The sequence below is a fragment of the Aphelocoma coerulescens genome, chromosome 8, assembly GCF_041296385.1.
Source record: "Aphelocoma coerulescens isolate FSJ_1873_10779 chromosome 8, UR_Acoe_1.0, whole genome shotgun sequence".
Classification (NCBI taxonomy): domain Eukaryota; kingdom Metazoa; phylum Chordata; class Aves; order Passeriformes; family Corvidae; genus Aphelocoma; species Aphelocoma coerulescens.
The window spans coordinates 10,400,977-10,428,362 of NC_091022.1; the positions used below are offsets into that span (position 1 = coordinate 10,400,977).

General features: G+C 42.3%; 1 protein-coding gene and 3 long non-coding RNA genes across 5 annotated transcripts in view; 1 reads left to right on the plus strand and 3 right to left on the minus strand.

Annotated features, from left to right (window-relative positions):
• Positions 1–3,758: 3,758 nt before the first annotated feature.
• LOC138113848 (uncharacterized) lies at positions 3,759–7,148 on the minus strand. Of its 2 annotated transcripts, none has more exons than XR_011152357.1 (4): positions 7,000–7,148; positions 6,831–6,884; positions 4,137–4,413; positions 3,759–3,893 (listed from the first exon to the last, which is right to left on the minus strand). It is a non-coding gene; the product is annotated as an uncharacterized lncRNA (long non-coding RNA). The 2 variants fall into 2 exon arrangements; XR_011152358.1 differs by having other exon boundaries at positions 6,986–7,148.
• A 1,394-nt stretch (positions 7,149–8,542) lies between these two features.
• LOC138113846 (uncharacterized) lies at positions 8,543–10,400 on the minus strand. Its single transcript, XR_011152355.1, has 3 exons — positions 10,315–10,400; positions 8,827–8,964; positions 8,543–8,647 (listed from the first exon to the last, which is right to left on the minus strand). It is a non-coding gene; the product is annotated as an uncharacterized lncRNA (long non-coding RNA).
• CRB1 (crumbs cell polarity complex component 1) overlaps positions 9,996–27,386 on the plus strand; it is a 46,406-nt gene continuing 29,015 nt past the window's right edge. The window contains exons 1-4 of the mRNA XM_069022681.1: positions 9,996–10,649; positions 16,181–16,376; positions 19,794–19,933; positions 21,345–21,527. Coding sequence (XP_068878782.1) covers positions 10,076–10,649; positions 16,181–16,376; positions 19,794–19,933; positions 21,345–21,527 — 1,093 coding nt within the window. The 5' untranslated portion in view covers positions 9,996–10,075. The remainder of the gene's footprint in view (positions 10,650–16,180; positions 16,377–19,793; positions 19,934–21,344; positions 21,528–27,386) is intronic.
• On the minus strand, positions 10,462–22,271 carry LOC138113845 (uncharacterized). The gene is made up of 4 exons (XR_011152354.1): positions 22,159–22,271; positions 15,192–15,248; positions 12,970–13,055; positions 10,462–10,549 (listed from the first exon to the last, which is right to left on the minus strand). It is a non-coding gene; the product is annotated as an uncharacterized lncRNA (long non-coding RNA).

Below are 27,386 nucleotides of genomic sequence, written 5' to 3' on the forward strand. Positions count from 1 at the left end.
CTCCTCCTCAGTGCTTCTGAGCCTGCTCGGGAAATAAAAAGTGGTAAAACCATGAAACAAATCCATTCTTGCTCTGTTACAAGTCAGTAGAGTTTTTAGGATGCTACAATACAGTTTGCAGGTCAAGAATGCTGCCATGGATTTTGTGTCAGAGCCATGACTGTGTTCATTTTCCCGGGTCACTGGAACCAGTGGTCAAAAGGCCAGCCCCCTGCAGAAGTTCACATGACAATATCCTTCTGCTGGGCCTGATTTCTGTCTGTATGAAGTCAGTGAGGGCAACTTCTGCAGATCATGATCACATCATTGTTCTTCCCCAATCTCAGTGTTATGCCCTTGGCTCTGAGAGGAAGCTGCCCTCAGCACAGGGGCTCAGCAGGACAGCTGAGGAAATTTGGGTTGTGCCAGCTCCCACCGTGAGACTCCAGCCTGTCCCAAAACACAGGAGCTGCGACTTTCCCCAAGCAGTCTTGAAATCCCAGTTGGTAATTAGTTCATGCAGAGCTAATTGTAGGTGATTTCTATAGAAAATAATTTAGCACATAACAGAAAGGGCTGAAATGTGACCTCTTCTACAAAGTTCACGCTGGAAAAGCATGGCCTTGCTTTCTCTGTACTTACTGAGCATTGTAGCCACACTGAAGCTTTCTTCTGAGTCCTGTGGCATTTAAATCACAGTGCACTGTATGTCCAGCCACATAATGCTGATCTGTCACAGGTCTGATTACTTTTTTTATGTCTGGGTAGACAGGAGAAGCAGCATAATGACTTTGATACGCTGCAGTTTGATGTCATCAAGAACATCTAGTCCTCAGCTGTGTTGTGTTGAACGACTCAGTTGTGTTACTGAGAACCTACTGAAGGCAATCTCAACATCTGCACACAGAACACGGCTTTGCATCCAAAGACTTTAAGAGTTGCCCCATGTTACAGGCTGCTATGATGCATTTCTAGCAATCAGAGTTTTAAGCTTATCCAGTTATGACTCACAGAAAGAAATCATACCTGGTCAGTGTTACAGGAATTTGAGACCACATTTAAAAATCACAGCACCTTTATGTGCCACTGTATGATCAGAATCACTGCTTCATACTCTTTTCATATTAAAACAAGGAAAGAAGTAATGAAGGGCAGAACCACAAATTAAGGAGACTGAAGAGGATGCCTTATAATGGCTTTCAAATACAAACAACACACGGACCCAGAATTTGGACATGAAATCAATTTTGTACTCAGTTTTTAGCCCCTCTAGTGGGGGCATTCTTAGCAGCATTTGGCAGCATTCCTGAGTGCCTTTTCTCTCCTGTGTTAGTGGCTGAGCACAGTGGGAGCTCGGCCGCTTGCAAATTCTCACCTACCCCAAACCTCAGCACTGCAAGTCAGCGGTAGCTGGTCTGCTTGAGGGGCAGCATCTCCCAGCTCAGCCAAGCCCTCAGCTCCTTCCTGAGGCTGAATTCAGTGGCAGCTGGAGGCCTCTGTCTTACACAAAGTGCCTTAAACTCTTTCCAGACTCCAGAGTAGCTGTGAGACCTTGTGTCTCTCAAAGTGAGATGTGGCCTCTTCAGGAGACAAACTGCTCCTTTGTTCCTCATTTTCCACTATTTGGAATTCACACAGAAGCTGGAGCAACTGGATTTCACCCAAAGTCACAAACTGACAGTTTTATGCTGTGTTACTCCCTCTGTGTTCCTCAAAATCCCCCCACTGGTGTGGAGAAGGAGGCCATGCTTTGGTCTTTCTGCAGCACTTTCTAGCTCTGGCACCTTTTCCCTTGTTATTTTGCCAGCCATCCAATTCCCAGGTGTAGACTTTAGCCTGCCTTCCTAGCACAGCTGCAAATACAGCTGGTATCTTCCAACTGCAAGCACTGTTTTCATCTTTCCTCTTCCCCACACCAGTTGCACCCTTCAGTGTGTTCTGATATTGGGTTTAAAAACAGCAGATTACGCTTCCATTAATTTTACAAGGCTTTTACAAGATGTAGATGCTTGTCGTTTTAGGGAGCACGGCACGAGCAACGCCTCTCACAAAAGCACCACAAATCCACCCATCCAAACAAGCTCATCTAGACATGCTAAGAACCCTCACCAAGGGCAATCCAGGACAACATTTTAAAGTGTAAGACATAATTCACACCCCTAACTAAACCACTAAGGTCTTCTCTATTTCTGCAAAACCCTTCATCTCACAGGAGAGATCTTTACACATGTGGCTCTGTATCCTGAGTTACATGCTGAGGATGTCCCCAGCTTTAGTGAAGCCCTAAGAGCAGTTCAGGCAGGAAAGGTATTGATTGAATCCTTGGGACAAAGACATTTAACCTACAAAATCACCAATTTTTTTCCTGTAAGCAATCAAACTTATTACCTAAATAAAATAGTTTCAGATTTTGAGCACGATAAATTTTCTATGTTCTTTACCTCTGAAGAGATGATAGAAAGGCAAGTTTGAAGCTGGCCCACAGGTTCCCACTACCATGTACTCCAGCTGTTGCTCACCTATCTATCTCTTACGTCCCTGCATGGAGGAGTCCTGTTCTGTACAACTAAGAATAAATTCTGCTGTGCAACCTCAAATAAAAAAAAAATCAGCACTTCTAGAGAGACAAGGAATACCTCATTACACTCATGTTGCTTCTATTCTTCAGACTTAGAAGATAAAAATGAGGACAAATATCATGAAACTCTTAAAGGGGAGAGCTACATTCAGAGAGTATACAATAGCAAGGATTGCACAGCAGAAATCAGTTCAGTTTCTACATCAGTGTCCACATCATTTACTGTAATAGATATCAGCTGCCTCCTGGCCTGATCAGCCACTGTTCTACATCTTAAACAAAAATATCTGTACAGCAAAAGCAGGATGATCACTGTGAACTACCAACTTAAACTGCAGTGCTGTAGTGCTAAACATAAAGGTAAAGAAGCAGAGCATAAAACCTTTCATTCTCATTAGAAACCAGTCTATTTGCATTGCTAGTAGCACTGTGCCTTGGTGTCCAATTGAACCAAAAATCCTCCAACTGAACCAAAAATTCAATGCATAGGAGCCCTGTTGAGCTCCTGGGCCTGATTCTCCTCCAGTTCCCAGCACATACACTAGGGTGTGATGCCAAATAAAGTGAGAGCCAAAAAAGATTTACATTTAGAAGTAAATAAAGCATCTACCTAATTTTTGTTTGCTTGTTTATCTGGGACAGCTGGTCCCACTGCGGTGGTGCTCAGTGCAGTCACTGGGTGCAGCTGTAAGGGCTGCTGCACTGCTCGTGGGGCAAGGGAGTCTGGGGTGGCACAAATGTTAGAAGACACTGAAGGACAATGACAGCCAGCAGTAACTGCCTTCATTCTCAGGGACCAGCAGCAAGTCAGTGTGAACACAAAAGTTTGGGGAAGAGTGTAATGGACACATTGGTTTAATAACCAGTTCTGTAATTTCAATCACAAATAGCTTTAAGTTAAAGTGTTACCTAAACAACCTTTTAAAATTTTAATACTATTCAGTTGTTACTCTTACACTAATATACCATACTTTTTCCTCAGAAAATGAGTTAATTTACTTTCCTTGATTTTGTTGATACAAATGTGCCTAAACCCAAATTTGGTTTTTTTGATAGCAGTGGAATATTTGTGTAACCGCCCTTTTTCTTTCCTGCCTGTGTGTGGTGCTGGTTACTATGGTAATAAACGCGACCCAAGATTTAAAGCCTGAAAGTGGTTTCTATAACAACATGCTAGGATGTTTTGGACACACAACTGAAGTTAAAGATTCAGGATTAACTCTTTATGACCACAGTATTTGCAGACACAACAAGGGCTTGTTTTTTGGCAAAAGTTTGTTCATCCCTTCCCAAAGTATGCTTCTCCGTTGGGCAGATTGAGCAATAATGATCCCAGCTGTGGATAGAGCAGGTAGGGTCTGGTGATTTCCTCAGAGGTGAAGCTTGCAAAGGACAAGCAGCACCACAGTAACTACAAGCTGCTCATTACGGTGAATAATTAAGATGGCAATGGGAGATGGGAAGGGGTAAAATACAATTAAGTGCAATACTTAGAAAGTTTGTGCAGAAAAATGGAAATTATTTACTTACAAATAATCTCCATGGAAAAGCTATTTGGAGGGCTAAGATAGCCCCTTACCTGGCTCTGTTTTATCCAGAACATGGTTTCCTGTCCTTTCCTTCCTCATCTGCCAAGTGCTGATCCAGGAGTGACATCTTTGCCTTTCAGTCCATGGTAAAGGTATCTGATCCCAATCTCTGTCCCTGTTGATTATGCAGCTGTGCTTATCTCTTCCGTAGCTCTTCATGACACATCAAGATTGAACATCTATCTGTACACCCACAACTTTCTAAGGCTGTCTTTGCAGGGAAGTTATTGGCATAGTGATGCACTGTATTTTTTGTGTCACAGTGGACTGCAGATAAATGGGGAGAGGATTAGTTACACCAAAGCCACAGCTCCTTAATGCAGCACTATAATGCCTTGGGCAATATTTTAATATTTCCAGTTAAATGATAATTATTTCAAGATCCCAGTATAGTAACAGAGCTTGATATTTCAGTGACACAGATTCACACACTTGTTTTAAAATCCCAAGGGCAGACACTGGGCTATCTAAACCCTTGCTACCATCATGTTATCTTGTGAACATTTTTAGTGAGCTGATTTGATCACAGTGTAAGCCTTCAGCTGTGAGCAAATGCTGTATGCTGGGTTTGATTCAACGGAACCCAGACAAATTTTCTTTCTAGTGACTGGACACAACCAAGATATCAATTATATAAGCTATTCTGGCAAATTAAAAAACAAAACCAAAACAAACATAAAACACCCCAACCCCATAGGTAACACATTTTCTGATGTTGGGGTTTGGAGTTTTTATAGACCACATCTTGCAATTGCAATTCAGTTCTTCTTTCCCTAAGAGTATTTTTAAAATCTAATTTCTCAACTCAAAGACCAGGGATTTTCTGCTATCTATTTTTTTTTCCCAAAATGTACAACTAAGTAAAAAGTCAGGTTTTGTTGTGAACTGCTTTATCTGCATTGGCTGGTGTAGCTTTCTAGTTCTAATTCAAATGTGTAAAGTAATAACTCTTTGTTAAAAAAAAAAGGGAAAGAAAAAAAAGTCCTCAAAGCACAGTAAAATTTTTGGTGAGGATGACTATATGGACATCAAGAAGTTCTCCATCTTATCACAGATTTTCTTCCCCCCTAGAAAATAGACTAGCTCTGTTAAGAAGGTCAGAAAATCTTGCAGCACATGTAAAAGATTCCAAAGCTGTTAGTGTTGAGAGCTTCTGTGAAGCTCAGAGTCCTCCTTCAGGGGCAGAAGGCACATTTGAAGAAAAGCACTGCAAATTACAAGCAGCCTTCAGGCACAATGAGATGATTAGCAAAGTGCAGGCATGGCTACAGCCAAGTGAACTGTGGTTCATAACAGCGTGATTAGCAGTGATTGAAATTTAATTTTAAATGCTGCTGCTGATTATGTTATTTCACAAACTCGTAGGAAGAGTCGTGTCTTGAAAGAACAAGTCACAAAGAACCCCAAACAATTTGCTAAGTATTTATCTGGGGGCTTTGAGTAGCTGAGATTGCTAATCAGATTCTCTGAGTCGGGGATCATCAATTCACTTTACTTTTGATCTCATCAACTTAACTTAGAAGAATATTTTGAAAAATTAACATGAATTCAGTAAACCCGTGATTCAAATGGGATCTAGAAAAAAAAACCCCTCAAAATTGTCAGGAAAGATATGCACATGAGCTTTTCAAAATTACCTGATTTACTGAGGAACAATAGCTTAACAATCACATTATCTGGGCCAAAATGCTTTGGCAATTTCAAAATTCCTGCCCTGTTTGTGATAACTTTTCCACTAATTTAATTTTCACCTTCTATCCTCATTGCCATGCACTTCTAGCATCATAAAAATTGTTTTGTATCACTGCAGTGGTTTCTGATCTTTCAGAAGCAGTTACCATACAAAATCATGCAGTTTTAGTGCTGATTAGCAGTATAAGCTCAATTATTCTTCCACTAACAAGATCACTTCAATGAATTTAAATAATCTCATCCAAGAGCAAAAAAACAAAGCTAAAACTGTCTTTTTCTTGGCATTTCTTACATTAAGTCATTTGTGCCAGTTCCTGTAAAAACTGCAGGTATTGCCATGTTTCTGGTAATATGGATGATGTGCCAGTAGATGGCAAGCTTTACTGCAAAGAATTTCACTGCCAACCATCTCATCTGCATCTCAAGGATTTAACCATGGGGCAAAACGCTTGGCACTAAATCCTCTCGTAATTAGATTAATGTACCACTGTTTATAAAGAGACTGATAATTACCTCAAGTGTCAGTCAGTGTAAATCCAAAGTGATCAGCATTTTGTTTCCAGTTTTCCTAACATTACATACAAGTTTTAAGACTCTGTCAGAACAAGTCACTGCTGAAGTGACCTTAATTGCTTAGGAATGAAAAACGACTCCTCTGCACATCTGAGGTAGAGCATGAGGCTTTTCCTGGTTATCCTTCCACAACCTGGCCAAGAATCAAGCTCCACTGAAACATTTCTGTCCCTTTGCAGGTCCTTGTGTGAATGCAGAAGAGAACATCCTTTAGGCATCTGCCTAAACTGAGACAGACTTTTGCATCCTCACATTGTACCACAGGGCATGCAGGAGCTTCCACCTGTCATACTCCTCATCCTCTTTCCATGCAGGGCTCAGCTCAGGAGGTTCCCAAATCCATACTTCCACATCACCCCAGAGCAGCAGGGAAACTCAGTTTCCATAGGGCAACAAGGGAGCCAGTGCAAATAACTTACCTGAAATAGGTGGGAAATGGTGTTTGAGCTAGCAGTCCAGAATCCAAGGATTAGCTGAAACACATCATTTAGGAACATGATCTTTAAAAAAAAGTCATGGAAATGTCCTGGTGAACTGCATACCATTTGATAAGCATGGCGTGATAACTGCATACCTTTTGGTGGTTACCTTTTTGAGATGCAGCTTTGCTGCTGAGACAAACTGCTACAGCGTACTCCTAACAAAAGCTCTTGGTCCCAGCTGTTAAACCACAAGTAAGCTAAAACTCAGCATGGCTGCATCTCTGCTAAGACCTTCAGAACTCCTGTGTTCCTCAAAAACTGTACAAATCATAAAAAACATGGCACAGTGCATTAGAATGAAGATAGAACTCAAAAAATGTTACTCTTTCACTATGAACTTGTTATACAAATCAGACAAAAGTATCCTCTAGGAAGTATTGGATTTATTGAATTGTCTGTTGGCAATTTCTGCATAAGAAATTAGTTTTATGAAAGCTACAAGAGTTGAAATTAAAATAGTGCTTTAAAAAAAACCCAGGAAAAGTTTTCTGTTTCATGTTTTTCCCATAGTGATGTCACCCTGGAGACAAATTGATTGCCTTCACTGCATACAGACTGTGCTTTTAGGGCTGTCTTCTCCCTTCCCTCATTTTCCATCCACTCTTACTGCCTCGGAGAGCTATGAAGGTTTTTAACCAGTGCTCACAGCTTCTCTGTTGCTATCAAAACTGCAGACTGGCAAAAGCTTCATGTCCTCTCACAGAGTCATTATAACAAACTGAGCCTGTTGCATGCAAATTATCTCTGGAAAAGCAGTAATAATTAACTACATAGCTTCTCATGTCACCGTGTCACTGTGTAAGAAAGCACTTGAATGACCTCACCTCTTGTAGCTTACGCAGTACAACAGTTAGACAACATTATAACTTGATCATAATTAATTTCTTCCAATTTGCAGTTTCCCCAAACATGCACTTTACCGAACTTTAAGTAGGTACACAGACTGAAAGGAAAGCTCTCTAAAATTGTGCAAGGAAAATGCGGGATGCAGGATTTGCTAAGGAACACAGTTTTGCTCATTTTAAGTGTAACTAATAGATTGCAAAAAAAATCTGTATTATCCAGGCTAAAGAAAAAACCTAAATGCATGGGTAAACCACAAAATTACATCAACCAGGACATCAGAACATAAGTGAGGGTGTGCTGAGGAGAAGGGTCTGAATTACTGCTGACTGTAGTGCAGGTCAGTACACATGACCAATGTCTTGAATTTCTGCATTCAGTGAGAGCTCTGAGCTGGAGCAAGAGCAACCAACACCACATTAAGATGAAATACCTGCTCCCAAAACTGATTATTATCAGGTTTGGGGATGGTCATTTTAAAGGCAGACTAATCCAAAAGTACTATTTTTGTCCTGTTTTCCTTCAAAGAACACTCCAGTTCTCCTCCTGCTAATCAATGTTTAGCTTGTTTTCTATGTAATCCTTAAGACCACTGTTGGTTTTTAATCATGGTGCCACTGTTGCTATCAATGTTACTACATAACTCTCTATTCCCCTTGTTCAAACAAGTACTAATTAGTTATTTGGCTCAGTAATAGTACCTATTAAGGAACATCAAGTTCATTTAGATTGGTGCTTTTAATTTTTAGAGGCACTGCTGCTCCTGTGTACACCTCAAGTCAGAAAGCACAGCAGTCACACACAGATAATTTTTCAGCCTTTCCATTTATTATATTAGTGCCAAATCTACACAAGCAGTCTTTCCTAAGCTAGTTAAGCTTTCTGATACTTTCTTCCTCCGCTTCCTCCTCCTAGGAAAAAAACAGATTAAATTGTATGAGTTTATATTCTCTGACAGACCCCCATGTTTGGCTGGCTGGTTGCTATCCTCAGGTGACCAACCCTAGCCTCTCACTTTTCAAGGGATCTCTCCCAGGCCTTTATCAGCACTGGTCTATCTCCAGTTATTGGAGTTTCCATCTCTGCTCACCATTTCTCTTTCAGTGCCCCCTCTCCATCTCTACTGTGTCTGCTCTCCTGAATGTCAGTTCAAGAACTGGGAAGAAAGTAGAGACTGCTGGTAGATAGGTGTGAACTCATCTGAGAAGTTCAGCTCATCCTCAACATCCTGTTTGCACAAACATACACTGTTTTGCTGTTGTACAAGACACATACCCTTCATATATCCAAACAAAACTCAGAATTAAAAGTATAAAATAAATTTTAAAAAAATATTTGTTTACAGGACTCCCATATAGATCATTTAATGCAACTTTTGTGCTCCAGCTCATGAGTCTTTCCCTTATGGATTGCCTTCTCTCCTAAAGGAACATTCAGCTTAATTTCATAGAGTCTTGGCCCAGCTATAGCTGCTTCAGTGTATCCCAGAGGTGGATTCTGAACAATGCTGGTAACAGCTCACCCTCCTTGACTGGGAATTGAGAAGTAGCTCTTGCTATTTTCATTCTTTACAGAGGCAAGGCAACTCCAAGTGGCCTTTAATTACTGAGAGGAGCTCAGTTTCCAGAGGGTAAGGAAGTAAGGAACATCTTTACACCATGTCCACTGTGCCCTTCCAGCCTTGGAGGCTGGAAGGCTCTCACAAGGCTGTTTTGCATCTCAAGTGTTTGGGAGATTCTTTGTAGTGGAGATGCTGTACAGCTCTCAAATTACTATTTATAATCAGCAAATCAAAATTAAGGTGCCTGGTGGTTTGAACTGTTTACTTGAGCTATAACTACATCTGAGTAATACAGCTTTGTGAAACCTAATGCAAAAAAACACCACAAAAGAATGGTACCAGCACAGAAGTAGTACTGAACTGAAAAAAGTGGTTCAACTCCTTTCTCTAGTAACAAAAAAAAGAAACAAAAATATAAAAATCTACCTAAATGTGTTCCATATTGTTGGATATCAGTTGACAACCACCAATATTGTCTCAACCATACTCTTAATATAGTGTTAAGCAATCCTGACACTCCAGACCACGGCTGTTGGAAGAGGCGAGAACAGGAAATTACAACCTACTCAAGTTTTCATAATTGTTTTCATTTTACCTTCATGAGTCCACTAATGCATCACACAGTTACCAGTCCTGTTTTCTTCTCAATAGCCAGCAACTGGAGCTGTTGGTTTTGAAGCACACTTGTGTTAAGAACTACACTTCTTTCACTGTTGGTTACTCCCAGTGCTGTGGAATCCTCAGGATTTTTTGTGTTTCTTTCCTAGAATCACTTTGCATGAGGAATGATTCCAGGTGCCTGTCAAACTCTTGCCAAAAGAACTCGACATGTGTTGCTGGCCACAAAGATGACCCTTGCCTTTGTGCAGATGCATCAGTGGACAGTGTGGAGGAACTCTGCAATAAAACCTCCGACCCCTGCTCCTCAAACCCTTGTCTCCAAAACGCTACCTGCCTAGGCTCTGCTGGAAACCTCAGCTTTACCTGCGAGTGCCCTGCTGGGTATGATGGACCTACCTGTGACAGAGCTGACAGTGCCTGTGACACAAACCCATGCGAGCACGGGGGCACCTGCCAAAGCGGCCTGGCCGGGCCCACCTGCCTCTGCAGGGCTGGGTACACCGGGACGCTCTGCGAGATGGATCTGGATGAGTGCACCTCCGAGCCGTGCCGCAACGGAGCGCTCTGCAGGGACGGCGTGGACGAGTATTCCTGCTTCTGCGTGCCAGGCTACCAGGGCAAGCACTGCGACCTGGAAGTGAATGAATGCGCCTCAGACCCGTGCCTGAACGGGGCAACGTGTCTCAACCAGATAGGGCACTATGACTGCCTCTGTCCCCTGGCCTACACAGGTAAGCACTGTTAAAGCAACTTTGCGTTGTGTAGAACCATCATAACTCGCGTTCCAACTTCAGCTCTCTCACCCACACGTATTTAGCCATATCTGTATTACCACCTTGCCTTCAGCTTCGGCACTGGTGGCTGTTGGTACATTATGGATGACCACATCACTGTGAACTACTGATATCAGAAAGAGAAGGATTAAAGAAATCTCGCATTTACCAAAATCTACACAGCAGTTTTGTGAACACCAAGCTGTGTCACAGAGCTTTCCTTTTAGAAGAAACATTCTCAAAATGCTCTCTTTGGAGTGCTACGTCTAGTTTTTTTTCTGAAGATCAAAACCTATGTTTGACAGATTTAAAAATTAGATCCAAGTAGACAAATTCTACCCTTAAACCTAGACATTTCACATTAAATTTCTCTCCTCTGCCCTTCCCAGAAACAAAGGACTCATTTGCAACTAGAACATCATGCAAGTTACATAGAAAGAAAAGTTTTATGTTCCCAAACTGCCCATTTTTTGATACTCCCATTTTATGTAGCTTCATTTTTAAGGTACAGGTGTGATTTTTCTTCCCTAGTTCCTCTACTGGAAAGCACATAATTCTTGTTGGAAGACAGCTCCCTTCAAATTTCAAAGCTGTATTCAGGGGTAGGACTGTGAGAGGTAGCACACTGAATCATTAAAAGGAGAAAAGGGGAGGCATTTTAGTGATAGATTGCCAGTCAGGTAAGCAGAGGAAAAGAAATAGTCATACGGCAAAAAGGGTAGAAAAAACAGCTATTGCTTCAAGTGAGTCAAATGAATAAGAAATAAGAGATGTGGTTTACAGCTCCATCCCCAAATCCCCATGCAGGAGGGGAAGTCAGAGGTAAAAAGCAGCTTTCCTGTGTCTAACACAGCACTCGTTGGAAGGCAGCCCTCGGTTAATATCCCTTATGAGCATGGAGAATGTTATTTGAAGGAAGCTTGTTACCTTCCTGCCACCCCGCTGCTGCCAGCGGGTGTCGGAGCCCAGGCCAGCTGAGGAGAAAACTACACAACTGGGGGAAAGCCGAAGAGCAGAAGGAAGGAAAAACCTATTAACAAGCAGCATGGTTACTCTGCAATGATCAGACTCAGCCCAGACCTCCTGTTGTATTCAGGAAACTGTATTTGTTTAACTGGCGCTGTTAGTGGGGTCCAGGCCTGGATCCACAGCCCAGAAACTTGGTTTGAAAGAGGCAGAATATCCACCTTAGAGACAAAGGGAGAGAAAACTTAATGAAATAGTAAAGCCCAAACAAAAAGAAATGAAAATTTAGGTCAACACAAACCGCTGATGGAAACTCACTCTGCTGGAGTTGCTCCATTTTCATCATGAAATTCTGCTGTTCCCCAAGCTGGTGCTCTTTCTCTCACCAAAAAATCACCAAAGCTCCACACTTTGCACAAGCAGAGTTAAGAAATGAGGAGAGGACCAAGGAAGGAGAAGAGGTCTAAAATACACACCAGAAGAGGCTGCAGTGTTTTGACATACAGCTCCAACACCACTTCCAGCAGCAGAGACTAATCATAGGAATTCTACAGAGGAGTAGCAGACCATTCCTCCAGCAGTAAAACATCAGCTTTAAAAGGCTACTTAACAAAATGATTTATCAGAAGCATTCTTTTTTGTTGTTTTTTTGCACCTTGCTGTGAGTTTTGCTAAATGCACAAGCCAGAGGGATTACTGGATGAAAGCCTCAAGGTGCCCCCAGTGGTAATAAAACCCCTCATTTACCCCGTCAGGGGACCTTGCCAACCATTATTATCCCAGCCTGACACCATGAATTATTGTGGGAAGTCATCCAGCCTCATCTCATTTCCCTAAGATGTAAAAAAGGGTTATGTCTCTTGATATGCAGGTAAAGAAGGTATAGTAAATCTACAGCTGCAATGCTAACCAAATGCATGAGTTACTGGCTGCTGTTGCTACTTGTTTCATGGACTATTACTGCTATTTTGTGTGACTGGTATGCTGCAGCACTTCTTAAAATAGCTGAGAAAAGTCACACATAATTCTTACACAAATGGAAGAGCTTAGAATGTACCAAGGGCCAGAGACTGGAAAATTTAGCATGAAATCTGCAGTTTCTATGATAATTCTGCATGTGTGAAATTATTTACAAGACATGTGTCACACAGCTGTTAAATAATGAAGTTCAATTGGTTTGTTGAAGTTTTGCTGGCTACCCTAATCAACTGCATTTTTTCCTCCATTGGGCTAATTGCACTTGCTTTTAATTCACCCCAACAGAGCATGGTGTAAGAGCCTGTTATTACCCACAGCTACGTGCATTAATTACCTTGCTGAAGCCAGTACTCCATTGCCAGTGAACATTCCAGGGTGAACTCTCAGGAGTGCACAGCAGTTCCAAAACCCAGCCTCGGTCTAAGACAGCAAGAGAAAGAGTTTCAGTGGCAGACAAAATAGGTGCAATGAGCTGGATTTGTTCTTTGTGCATTACCTGTTACTATGAGGTAACCATCGCTGGGTGATGTCTGTAGAACATGAGGAAATTGTTCCTCATAGATCTCCAAGTTTTCATTCAGTATTCTCATCAATATGTATGTGCCATGCAAGTATTAAGGGTAGATGCATCATAAATAAGTCTCAGGCATTCAAGGGCAAGCAGAGGCACAGCAGCTCTACCATGGGATGAAACACCTCAGGTAGAGATCTCACTTCCCAGCAAGCTCACGTCCATGTCATTGTATTTGTAATAGCAAACAACATGATCTATCCAACAGCAATTGCCAGCAGTGCAAACCCCATTCCCTTCCTCACCTTTCCAGTTCCAAACCAGCACTCCCCATCTTGTGTCCTAGCCAGGCCAGGTATTCAGCTCTGCTGAGATTCCCAAGCTCAAAAGGAACAAGCCTCGATCAAAGAAACACAACTTCTCCCTCTGTCTAATTTTTGATGTAACTCATCCTGTCTCTTCAAACCTGGTGCCTATAAAACAGCCACATGATACTCTCCGTCCAAATAATGGCACACAAGATTACTATATGCAGAATGAGGAATTTGGTGACAGCCCTCTGTACCTGCTAGGCCCGGGTACAGCACTTTAGTGCAGCAGAGCAGAAAGGGTGACCTTGTTATTAGTTTACAGCCATACTAAACTGTGCAGGTCCTCATGGAAGTACACTGAGCCTGCAAATCCCTAACATCTTTGACCAGAAAGTGATTTTACACTCTCTCTGTAGATACGCAAGTTTGAAAACATTGACTGTGTGTCCTTCATCCTCACTTGCATTTACTTTTTATTGACTGGGGCTGTAGAAAGAAGTGAACTGTAGGACTCATTGGAGAAGCATGCAATATAAGAAATGACCCTGGTTCTTCAGAGAAACTGCACAAGTTACAAATGTGACTTCCCCCCACCCTCCCAGCTTTTCAATTTGAACCATTTGTGTGGTTTGGTACGTGCTGGGACGCTCAGCCTGCTCCAGGATACCCCGGGGAGCCTCAGCTCGTGGTGGTGCAGCCCTGTGCAATATCTGTGGAGGGGCTCCTTGGAGCTCTCCTTCCCGCCTGGCATATGATATTTGGCATACAGCATATTTATGACAGAACGTTAGACTGAGGTGAAAATGCAGATCTAATCTTTTCATCCCTCTTCTACACATCTAAGAAAGCCTGACAGCAGACTCAGCAGAGGCTAGGAAGGGATTCCCCCCGTCTGCATGGCAGATCGCATTGGCTGGATGCATTATACAGGGAGAAGTTTTCTTCTGAGGCAACATTGCCGAAGGCAGGTTACTGGGCTTGATAGATTAAAGACATGAACCAAAACAACAACGCTATGTTCTCATGTTAATTGTCAGGCTGTTCTCAGGCCTGTAGTTTTAAATTTGGCTGAGCTGAGGATCAGTTGAACAGGGCTTGTTTTGTCACATGATTTTTAGTGTTCGCAGTAAGCTGTTAACAAGCTCTGGCAGATTTACGGTCACTAGACACACTTCTGCAAACACATTGTTTATAATTACAGTGAATTCACAGGGCAATGACCACAGAGGGACTGCTTACTATATCTGGCTGTAATGTACATTACCATAAAGCCGTCAGAGAGCGTTCCTGTGCCGGGCTCTCGCGGCAGCTCCCGCTGGAAGTAGTGGTTAGCTGAGCACTGAACCTTGAACTGGGGGCACGCCACTGGCAGCTTCCCCATCCACTATGTGGGCTCAAGGAACTATTTCTCAACTGCTGAAAATAGGAACTTGCACTTTAAATACAATGAAAAATGCTTATGAGTCAACATCTGCAAATTTTGGGTTGGCATTTTAAGGTATTTCCTGGTACTTATCCATAGTACAGATTTATTTTTTTAAAACAAAGATGCTCACAAGCATCAAAATAAATTAGTCATGAAATAATAGTGCTAAATGTTATCAATCTATGTGTTTTAAGAAAGATGCTCAGAGTTACAACGTACAAATTTTACAGCAGTGCAGAGCTGGTAAAAAGAGCATAAAGAGAGAATTAGAGGTGAGCTCATACATAAATTTCAAGGGTGATACTCACCATCAAACATTCCTTCTTTTGAAAGTCTACCCCATCATCTTGTACTGAAAACTTCACCTTTACAAAGAAAAAACAACAAAAAAAGAACCCATTCTCAGGGCTGCAGTTTTTCTTTCAAGCAGGAAACTCCTCTGAAAACTTTTCAATACTGCTGCTACTTTGATAAGCCAAATAAAAAAATAGGGAAATTCACTTCAAAGCAGTTTCTTCATTATAATTTGCCACTTTGCTTCTGTTTTGTGGCTGATACTGTAGCTGCTAAAACAAATTGATTTGGCAGTCGAAAATTATTTGAAAATATTACTCTATTGCTCAAAACACTAAGTAAGTGCATAAGCATACAAAACCCTGAAATAATCAAAGCTGCAAGTCATTAATTATTCAATTTTCTTAGTGTCTTCTGGACTGTGCTAGAGGTAAGAAAAAGGAGTGTATATTTAACCTGCCAACCATCATAAATAGCTGTAAACTCATATTAGAACTGATTTATTTCCATCAATTATCTCTGAAAAGCAACTCCAAGATTCCGACCTGTTGCAAACATGGCACCACAGACCCATTTATTTGAACATGGATGAGCCTTAAAAAAAATTAACCAATAATCCACTGCTAAACAAGACACTTCCCAATGAATTCAATCAACTGTGAATTGTCCGTTTAAAGTCCAAAATTAAATGGACTCTTACAAGATCAATGAACTACTGGTCACTTCTGTACTATGTACAGAAGTTCACCCGCCCTCCGTGTTCAAGCTAACAGAAAAAGTTATTTAACCAATTCTTGTGAAAACAGCTGGCTTGTTCTTTTGTAAATTCTGCCCAGCCTTGAAAAAACTAGTTGTGCAAAGCACATTGAGGAGGAAATGCCTTTAAAAACCAGGCAATTGTGTAAAGAAAAAGGATTATGTGACAATTGTACTTCAGGCAGTCCTTGCCGAGATTTCCAAAGCTGTCTCCTAAGCCTGGGGTTTATTTTCACTGCTTTTGAAGGTACAAACTGTGAACTGGAAATCGATGAGTGCTTGTCCCAGCCATGCCTGAACGGGGGGACCTGCCACGATTCCCTGGGGAGTTTCTCCTGCTCCTGCGCGCAGGGCTTCCTCGGGGACCTCTGTGACACCGACATCGACGAGTGCTCCAGCCAGCCCTGCCTCCACGGGGGACACTGCACGGACGGTGCCAACGGGTAGGTCTGCCAGCCCCGGGCAGGGCTGAGCCTGCTGCTCCTGGTGCCTGCCTCTGCAGATGGGAACGCTACGGGAGCCTGCCCCGCCGGGTAGCTCATTTCCTTCCAAATTCTACATTTCACCTCTTGGTCCTATGCTAATTTCAGTTTCGATTTGAAAAGGATTAGAAAATGCCAGTCTGGTGTCAGAGCCAGTAAGGCAACACAACATTTATGGCAAAGACTGACCAAGAAATATATTTTTCATATTTGTACTTTAAATATTTACAACACGCTGTTTTGCTGGCTGTTAGTACTGTCATTCAGATATGAATTCTGTTTCTAATGCTTACCAAACTTTAGTTTCCAAGAAAGATGTGAAATTGTATAAAACTGAATTTGCTAACAGTAGCTGCCCACACTGACAGACAGAAGGATTAGAAGAGAGAGGCAGAGAAAAACTGTAGTAACAGTAACCATAGTAATAGATATCATTAGGAAATATGTCAGGAATTTTACAGGTATACAGTACAACAGCTACTTTTTCAAAACAACCTGCAGTCCATGGGCAAAAGATAATAACAGTAATAAAAAAAGAAGGCGACTACAAGGCAATGGAAAAGTGAGATTCTCCATCTACAGTTACTGGCCCCACACAGAGGTCTAAGCAGAGCTCTGAAATTCACTCACCAGTACTGGATTTTCTGACTCAGCACGAGCTTCCCTAACTGAACACACATATAAGCTCAGTCTGAAAGTTCCCAAGTGTATTCATGCAGGTGCTCCTCTTGCCAGTATAGGACTTGTCCTTTATTGTGTATTTTCCAGTTTTTATAGAGCAGTTCTGAAGACTTTGGCGCTCCAAAAATCAGTCCAAAAGTCACGCCAGCAAAAGACATGCTTGCCTTGAGTAAGGGGGGGAAGAGATCATGTTCTGGGAATGAGCTTTTGTTCAGTGTGGTGACTTGGCACCCACCTTGTGGAGTTTCTTTTCAGCAGCGCTGAACAGCTCTGAGCAGGACAAAGGAATTTATTATTTTCCAGTGTAGCTAAAGCATGACAGCAGGGAGAGGGGGTCACCTTGGACCTGACTCGCTCACAGACCTGTGTAGTAACCTGGAAGCTTTTTGAGGATACACATGTGAGGTGAGCAACTGGGATGCTCATTCAGGCCAGACTTAATCCTGCTCAGTTTTCTCCTGGCTTTTAAAGTGGAGGTACATGCAAGACCAATTTTAATTGGCTTGTAATACTGCAGGGTATCTGGAGAACAACTGGAGCTCTTTCCGTATTTGTTATGTGATGGAAAGGAATGGACAACAAAGCAATTCAAAACAGAAGGGTGCCCAGCAACTTCCTTTCTTTTGTGTATTTTTGGGGATAAATCAAGAATTGTGGTCTTTATGCAGGAGTTTTCCTTTTCTGAATAATCTACAGTACAGCTGAGGCTTTGGTGTCTGCCACCAGCTCTCACAGAAATGTGTACAAGGCAATGAATTTAGCACAAAAAGCTGTAAACACAAACATCAAACCGAATTCTCTCCCAAATTTCAGACTGCTCTTCCAGTGATGTTTCATGAATGCAACAAAGTATGAGCTGATCTCTTAAAGAGACATTTTCACATAAGTGAACGTTCTTATTTAAACTCAACAATTTACAGACTTCGCTGGACTACAAAACCTAGTGTGCCTAGGCACAGAGGATACCTCTGCATGCTCCATGTCTTTTTTCCATAGGAAATATTTCCAGGAGCTCTAATGTTCAGAGGAGATTCCATAGGAAAGAACGTCTACACATATTGCTTTCTGCAGATTGTGAGAACATCAAACAAGAAGTCAAAAAAATATGCTAGGTAGAGGATCAAAATTGTCTTACTAAAAAAAGCCATCTGCCTGCTCAGCTGTAGCCTGCTCGCAAGCAGGGCACCTTCCAGAATCCCTGAAGGTCGCCAGCAATGTCAAATGCTAAAAGATACCCAAGAAAAAAGACACACAGGTGGGGCTGCACATTAAGCAGTGAGTTCTGGATATTCCTCACTGCTCCAGGATTCTGAACCAAAGGGAAAAGTAGCTTGGACACAGCCAGGAAAAAAAGCTTTCACCACAAAGCTGAACAGCACCAAACTGAAGGTGCATGGGAGAAATGTACTAAAAACTCAGCAGAAGAAAGAGATTTCTGGTTTGAGAACATACTTCAGAATGAAAATTATTTTCCTGATTCACATCTCCCTCATTACTTTTTATATCCAAAATTCAAATGCCACCTGGTCTAAGTCATCTCTGACTTTGATTTAAGAATAATCCATACACCAGTAATACACTGGCCTGCCAGAAGTTTCTGCTTATGCACACACTTAAACAGTGCAGTAAAAAGTTTACACTTTTTGGTCCGCTAGACTGCGGGAGCCAGTTGTTCTCTGATGTTGCTTTATGTTCAACAATTTCACCTTCTCTCCATATATTTATGCCAAGTCTAAGACTTGGATATTGAGCACAGAAATTATCAAATAAGTATACTTATGTCTTGTTCAGCAAAATGCCCCATGAATGCAATTGTACAATAATGGTTTATCATTTTAATGTAAAAGAAAATATAAGAATAAATTTTTGCTTCCTATAGTTATTATTAGACCAAGATCATACAAGCCTGCACAGTTAACATGTCTTGCAAAAGCTTCTTCATATGACATGTACATCTTAACTTTGTACTTGATGACCAAAGAACAGGAATGATACTTTTTATAACAGCTCTCCTGAAAAAAAAATGCAAACATTTTTTAACTCACAGATATTACTGATAGCTGCATGTTACTAATTTCTATATACACTTGTTTGTTTACTTTTGTTGTAGTGACATTGCTATCAAAAAGGAGCTGTATTACTGTTGTTATTGGGACTACACAAACAACTGATATTTTTGTTCTAACCTAATAATAAAAGGCTGGTTTTTAGGAAAAAAAAATCATTTAGTTGAAGAACAGAAAGTCTCTTATTTTGCTGGCAATTCAATTTCTACCAGTCCAAAAGTAAGGGATACTAACACACTGCCTCCCCCCTTTTAATTTTCTGAATAATGTTAAGCCTACAAAATAAATTTTAAAAAAAAAGCATTGGACATGACACAAACTTTTTTTTTCTCCTAAAAATTAAAAAAAAAGAAGAAAAAAGAAGGATCAGTAATTCTCAGGGTTCTGTCAAAACCAATTTGAATTCACAAGCAGTTCTTTTTCCCCAGACAAAACCACATACTTCAGGGAAAAGCTCATTGCTGGTTCCTAATTTCTGCGGTTTCTCCTAAAGCACCAGATGGTGGTCTAGAGCTGGCCTCGACCCTGTGAGCTGCTAGCCAAGGCTACACAAGAAGCCTGTGCATGTTTGGGAACAAAGCCCAGATCTCTTGACTTCCAGCCTGAGTGAACATTGCATTCTGTGTTGCAGGTACAGCTGCAACTGCACCGGGACTGGATTTATGGGCTTGCACTGCGAGACCCTCACTCCCTTATGTTGGTCACAACCATGCTACAACAATGCCACTTGTGAGGACCACGCTGACAATTACACGTGCCACTGTTGGCCAGGTACGCTCCAGGTTCTCCTATAAATATTCCTTGAGTAGTAGTAGAGGTGTCCTTTTATTTTTCCCTCTAATACAATAAAAGGCTAAAACTCCATAACCTTAAAAGTACTCTATGGGCTTGTGTTTACATGGGCTTCACTCGTCACTAGGCAGAGCCCTTTGGGTAAGTTGCTTGCTTTTCCAGCTAAGAATTGATTTTCCTGTACAGCAGAAGTGGGCAAAACAAAAAGCATCAGTATTATGGTACCAAGACAGGAGATAAGTCAAAGTTGGGAGCCATCTCCCAGTTACTTAATCCTTCAAACCATGTGATACATGCATCAGTGCTGCAGCTGACCCTTTTTTCAGTCTTCATTAACACAACCTTGAAACCAATCTAAAAACTTCTGTCTGGCAGTGGGCACTGAAACTCTACCAGCACTGCTTGTGTATCCAGCTGTTCGCAAAGAGGCCCCACACCCCAGTGGGGGACACAGACCCTGTGCTCCTGAGAGACTTAAACAACTCTTCCAGCACACAAACTACAAGAAGTCTCCCTAAGGAGTTTATGTCTGTGATCTTACTGAGGATGAAGGAGCGCAGACACCACTGTGAGGACTAAAGGCCTCAGTGTTGTTGCACTACACGAGTCTTGGTGCAACAGAAAAGGAAAAATTAGGCAGAACCCTTCACATTTTCCAGAATTCAGGGATCCTTGTAGCACTTCAACCTCGAGATGAAACACTTTACAAACACCAAATGATTTATACTGCCCTCCCCTGCCTTCCCACAACCTGAGAGTGTATTTACACCACAATTGTTACCCATGCAAATCTCCATGCTAGTGCCTGAAAAAGACCCAAACAAATCCTTTATGGCACGACACAGCTCAGCTTACTAATGTAGAGTAGCCCAGCAATGTCCTGCTGCCAAGCCCTGGCAGGGAGCTGCAAGGGAACATTCACACCTTCAAGGAGCTGAGGAAAACTCAGCACACGACAAAGCCTGAAGCCGTGTGCAGCTACTATTCACAGTGTATATTTTGGGGTCTGGAAGGAAAGAATAGCACACAGAATCATAGAATTGTAGAATAGTTTGGATTGTAAGGGACCTTAAAGATCATCTAGCCTTCCAATATCTGAAAGGAGCCTATAAGAAATATGGAGAGGGAATGTGGTGACACGACAAGGGGAAATGGCTTCAAACTGAGAGTAGGTTTAAGTTAGATATTAGGAGAAAATTCTTTACTGTGAGGGTGGTGAGGCCCTGGCACGGGTTGCCCACAGAAGGAGTGGCTGCGCCATCCCTGGCAGTGTTCAAGGCCAGGCTGGAGGGAGGCCTGAACACCGTGGTTTAGCGGGAGGTGTCCCTGCCCACGGCGGGGGCTGAGAGCTCCCAGTGTCACATCCCTGACCTTGCCGGTGTCTCCGCAGGGTACGCGGGCTCCCGCTGCGAGGAGGACATCGCCGAGTGCCGCAGCAACCCCTGCCTGTCCGGCGGCGACTGCGTGGAGCGCTCCTGGGCCGGCCACTACGGGCTGGTCCCGGGGCTGCCGCCGGCCTTCCGCTCCGACCGCGCCGAGGGCTACATCTGCCGCTGCCCGCCGGGCTTCGCCGGTAAGGGCCGCGTCAGGGCAGGGGGTCCCGCCGGGCAGGGCCGAGCCCGACCCCGTTCTACCGCCCGCGGCAAAGTAACCTCCACTGGTGTGCACAGCCCTGTTCTTACAGGGAAAAAGTGTCGGATTTACAGCTAACCATAATGCTGACAGGGATGCGTTCAGACCTGCCTTTATTCTACCACAAGCCTGCACTGTTTAGTACAGCCGCAAACCGCTTGGGTTTGGATTGTGTGCTTCTGGGGCTACAGTATTGTTCTGTCAACCCCACCCGCTAGTTCTTTCTAAAGGAAAAAGAATAAATAATAGCTAGATTAATTTAATCAGCCTTCAATTTCTCGTTCCGTTCATCTCCCAAGAAGCTTATAAACTTCATGTTATGGGAGATGCATGACTGCTGTCTCCAGCATAACAAGTACAAAAGTTTACGGAGACCACAGCTTTCACTCTGAATTCTGTGCTTATTTTCCTTCAAAGTGGCATCGAGACTTGTTCCAGCCCTTCCCCTTAACTGTCCTTCCCTGTCCTGTCACTGAGTGTTGCTGTTGTTCTTTTGTTCTGCCTTAGAGAACACTCTGAGGCTTCTACCCAGGCTTTCAGCGTCTTCCAGGCTGTCCCAAGCACCCCCTTACCTCTCCACATGCCCCTGCTTTCTCTTCTCCTCCTTTCGGTGATGTCCAGACTTCCAGTTTCTTTTCCTCCTGTCTTGTCCTAATTTGAAAACTTCTAAGCTCTGTGAGACAAACTGGAAGGTGTTTTCTTGATTAGCTATCATCCTTTTATCCTCTCATTTCCTTATCAATTGCCTTCACCTGGCTTGTTTGCCTGATTTGGGTCATGATTCTATGGGTTTTGTTCAAATGGAGAACTTACTCCCCCAGCAATACAGACTCTTAAACTGGTCTGAAAACAAAGTGTATCAGAACGTATGTAACTCTATCAATCTTGAATCAATTTTTCAATCCATAATCTCACTGTTCTCATTCATTTGGAGAGTCATTTGCAGGACTCTCCAAAGCGTGAGGGAGAGAAAGTATTGGAGATCCTGAAACTTTTATAGGATCTGTATGCAAATAAAATTACATTTTTAAAAACCATAAGTAAGTTTAGTTACATACATACCTGTTGGATGCTACCTATATAACTTTCATGAGAAAAAAAACCCCAGAAGAGTTACTCTTACTGAACAGTTTGCCCACACCACAGCAGGAAGATCATAATCTTTAACAGGGCACTCTGGTAGCAGTAGCACCACACATTTCTCTCTGGCCTTTCTCCTTCCTCCAGGTACCCTCAAAATAAAAAGTGCTGAAAATGAGCCTCAGCCTCCTTGGATTTCAGAAGCTTTGGCACAAAAAGCCTATAGGCAGGACTGGAAGTGTTTACCTCTGATCTGGACAAGCAATTTCTCCAATTATAGCCAAATAATAAGTTAGCCCCTAGTTTTAATTAGAATTAAAGAAGATTTAAGATTAGAGTTGATAGCAGTAGTATGATTCAAGGTAGCAGGTGAGTCCCTGATCAGGACCACTCACTATATGGTGCTTATCTAATGGAGATGAACTTACAGCCACCTGGAGAAAAGGTCTAATCCTTTCATCTGGATATCAGCATATTTCATTGACACCCCAAATCCTACATTTGTGCAGCTGTAAGCCAGGAGTTTTTCCAGCCTTCACACCTGAATTGTTTTATGTGCTTTAGATATAACCCCTCCGATTCCTATTGCAACAGGACAGAGATTTTGTTTAATAAACCAAATTCATTTTATTATGCCTCTTTCCTCAGTAAAGCACTCATGTAACATTGTAATCATATTTCACTAAAGGGGGTTATATGCAGAAATATTAATCCACATACCCTGCATTGCAAGGGCCTGATCCAAAAGCCATTGAAATCAGTGGAAAGATGTAATTAAAGTGAGGGTGGCTGCCAATATGTAACAAGCATCTAAACTTACTGGATAAGATTGTAAACAAATTAGTGTAACTGAACTGAAAAACTGAGAATATCCACCTTTTGGATGGTAGTTTAAAACCTAAGGGCAGGAGATAACGAAGCCTAAACACATGCCTATGTCAGGATAAAATATTTCCCTCAGAAACTGGGAGAAAGGAATAAATATTACCTGTCAGTGTCTTGTTACAGAGAGTGATTTTTCGGGTGACTTGAAAAACCGTCTGTCATCCTTCTGAAAGTCTTGAAAGGATCAAATCTGCAAGCAAAATTATTTAGACAATTTAATTCTTAAAAATAAATATGTAAATCCCAGTCTGGAGACTTCATCCCAGCTAGAAACTCTTTGAGGATGTTAGATATATGCCTTATCCAGATCTAAGATAGAAAATGTCTGCACAGGTTCTACAAAGGGTTAAACTTCTCCTGTTCCTTTTTAAATCAAAGTGTTTGTGGATACTCAGATTTCAAGAGGTCTCAGTACTTCTGCAGTAGCAAGCCCTAGGTTTTTTTATAGTACCTTGGCATGCTGGCCCCCTAGCACAACAGTACCTTTAATAAATTGGGCTTTCATTTAAGGGTCCTGTGATTTGTTGCTGCGAGCTAAAGGCAATAGTTACCCTAGAACTGTGTCCTTTCATACTGTGGATATATTGTATTGCTCTAGCACTGCACATTTGTTAAAAAGGCTGTTATTTGAAAGGTTAAACTTTTCACTTCGCTCATGAAAACATGTGAGAAAGGAGAAAGGCAGAGCTATGGATTTGGTAGTGACTCATTTCACCAGGTTGTAATAAACTTAACACCATGTCAAAGTTAAAGAGCTTCTGAACTTGCAAGGTCTACCAAGTGACACATTCCAGAGTGGAGTGGAGCCCAAGGAGCAGCGAGTGTGCCAGGCAGGCAGGTCCTGCTCCCTATGCCTAAAAAGCTGTGCTGCCCATATCTCCAGGTGGGGGGACAGTGCTGGGAGCAGGGATGAAGCCAATCAGTCTTCCCTCAGCATGGTGAGGGCGAGAGGAGCAGAGCTCACTCCCCTGAGTGCAGGCAGGGTCCCTGCTGCCACACACATGAGTGCTGGCTGCTGAGGGCCTGGCCACTGCTGGTGTCTTGTTATCTGCTGTGTGCCAGCTGTGCCACCAGCACTGCTGCTTGCTTTGGCATCAGGAATTCCTAAATGGTTTTTGGCCTTTTCGTTTGTCTTGTTTTCTGTTTTTCCCTTTTAAATTTCTTTGGCCCTTTTCCCAGCCTGTTGGACTACTGCAAGAGAAAATGATATGATCAGACTGGTGTCGTATGCATATTGAATTCCTGGCATATGCATGAGGGAAAGAAACTGTCTCCCAGAGCCAGAAGATGAGGCAGATAAATGGCCAGTATGGGAGAGTGCTGAACACTCAGCTAAGTAAAGAAAACCTCAAGCCAGACACTGATCTGGGAACGCTGTGGGACCTGTGCTTAGAAACTGAATTATTTGGGCTCTCGTTCTGCACTTAAGGCAGGGGGACACGGAGCGCACAGAGCTTCCATCTCCCTGCATGTCTGTAGGTGCTGCTCTGGGCAGAGCACCCAGCAGACAGCAGGGCACACTGAGCCAGCCATCCTCCTCCCCCCTGGCCTCTGACAGTGTGGGACAGACACAAATATTATTGATGGGTAATGGGTGGGACTGTGGGCACATTACCACTAACTTGGGAAGCTTAAAATATATGCATACATTTTTCTAACTCTAAAAGTAATTATACATCTTCTTTCTTTTTTAAACCTTCTTAACCATCAGCACAACAGCCATCCTTAGCTATATAAAGCAATATGACTTACAAAAACTAAATCAAGCACATGAATAGTAAAGATCTCATCTCCAAACTCCAAATTTTGTATTTTCCTATGCTTCCTTGTCTGTCCTTCAGCTGTTCACACCATGATAGTCAATCATTCCTCCATTACACCAGGTTAATTCACTTTGTTTCATGGCCTGTCATCACAGTTTAAAGGGTTATTTTCTCTTGATTCTGGGACTTTAGAATAAGACAAAGCTGTTCAACGAAAGAATGAGAATAAAAAAGGAGAAAATACAGAGAGAAAAAGTAATTTTCAAGTTAAGACGCTTTCAAGAGCACTGCTCGTTTTTTCAGTGGGACTTAGGCTTTTCCCGCAGGCAAGATGTGCACTCAAACTCAAAATTAGAGGTCTGGAGGTACTGTTGACTAATTATTATTCCCATACAGGCAAAGTTTCAAGAAAGAAAGTGTTGTTACCATGAAATATCCATCAAAGTTAGCTGATTCAAGGAGAAATTCCAAATACATTTGTGTGTACTACACACATGAATTGCTGAAAAATTAGAATTAGGGCTTGAGATCTCGCTCTCTCTCTTTGGTCTTCTTGCCACTCTGGAACAACAGAGAGGCTGTAATTGGCATGCAAACACACTTCTTCACTGCCCAAACTCCGTTCACAGTCAGTATAGGGTCCCTTTTTCACTGTGGGACTGCTGTGAAATGTTCCCTTACAAAACCAACTCGGTGGTGTCAGGCAGATGTGCAGCACAACATGAAAAAGTGTGGCTGTTTTCTGAGCATGGCAAGGAAGTTACTGCTTTCCTAGAGAGATTTCTACAGCACTGCCCTGTCTCTGTCCCAGCCCCTGTGATCTCCACGTGTCGCTGTTCAAAAGTACAGGGGGAAGGAGGAGGAGAAGCTCCTGTCCCTACTCCCAACCAGTCTCCTGCAGCTCCAGCATTCCATGGCCAGCCTAGGCATGGGCTGGACCAACACACGATGCCCTCAGGGCCTGGCAGGCACTTACTGCCTGTAAAAACCCTACACCAAACAGACAATTAGCACTTTAAAGTACTTTTTCCATCTCTGCTAAAGCCTCTGATCTTGAAAGAGCATTTGGACAAGCTTTTAATGATTCTACCCACTAATACTATTTAACATTTCTTCAGTCAGTAGCATCCTGGTAAGGAGATGTTCATGCTATCATCAGAATTGATTCCTTCTCTGTTGGCTCCTCCTCTACTACTGCACAGAGTTCTTCCTGTCCCCATTTTTCTTAATTTTTGGAAATGGTCAGAATATTTTCTTAGAAAGGCAAAGAGTATCCTTTATCCCTGGTCTGTGGTCTATTCCAGGGGGAAGCAAATGCTTTCAGGCCCCAAAAATGCAGCATGCTCACTGGTTTCTGGCTTGTCTGTTTATTCACAATTGAACTGCTTTCTTTGCAATAAGCACCAATGATTTGTCACATGCTTAGCTCCCAGACCAAGCACACTGTTAGGTCAGTGTAATTACTCTTTCTGGATAGTTCCCCAGAAGGAAAGCCGAGGCTGAGTTCACAATTCACACCCTGTATGGTAATGGCCATACAAGGGCAGCAATACCTCAGAACATTGTGGGCAGCACTGAAATTGGGTTGTAGCTGGAAGAATTTATGAATCTGCCATTCCTTTATCAGTTACCATTACAGAACTAGTGGGACATTTCAATTTAATTTCTACTTCAGGTAGTGTTCCTCTTGAAGAATTTTAAGAAATACCATTTAGTGAAAGAAAGTGTAATTTTTACATTCTTCCACCATATAAATCACCACAGCAACTAAGACTGACTTGTGTTTTTCATGACAGCTCTTTCCTTAACAGCCCATATCTTGAGACACTTTATGAAAGCCTAGTAGCTTTTTTTTTTTGGCAAAAATTAATCTTCTTATGACTTAACTTGCCCCCTGCATGGCAGCAGACGGTGAGAGCGATTGCTTGAAGGCACTGACTCTACTTGTAATGGTTACCTAGTCTTTGCCACTGGTTAAAGAACCTTGATTTAGTGGAAGACACTTCTCACAGGCAAGTGGGGAGTAGTACTCAGAAAAGAGTAGCATATGTCTCTAAGTGATAGTAATACCA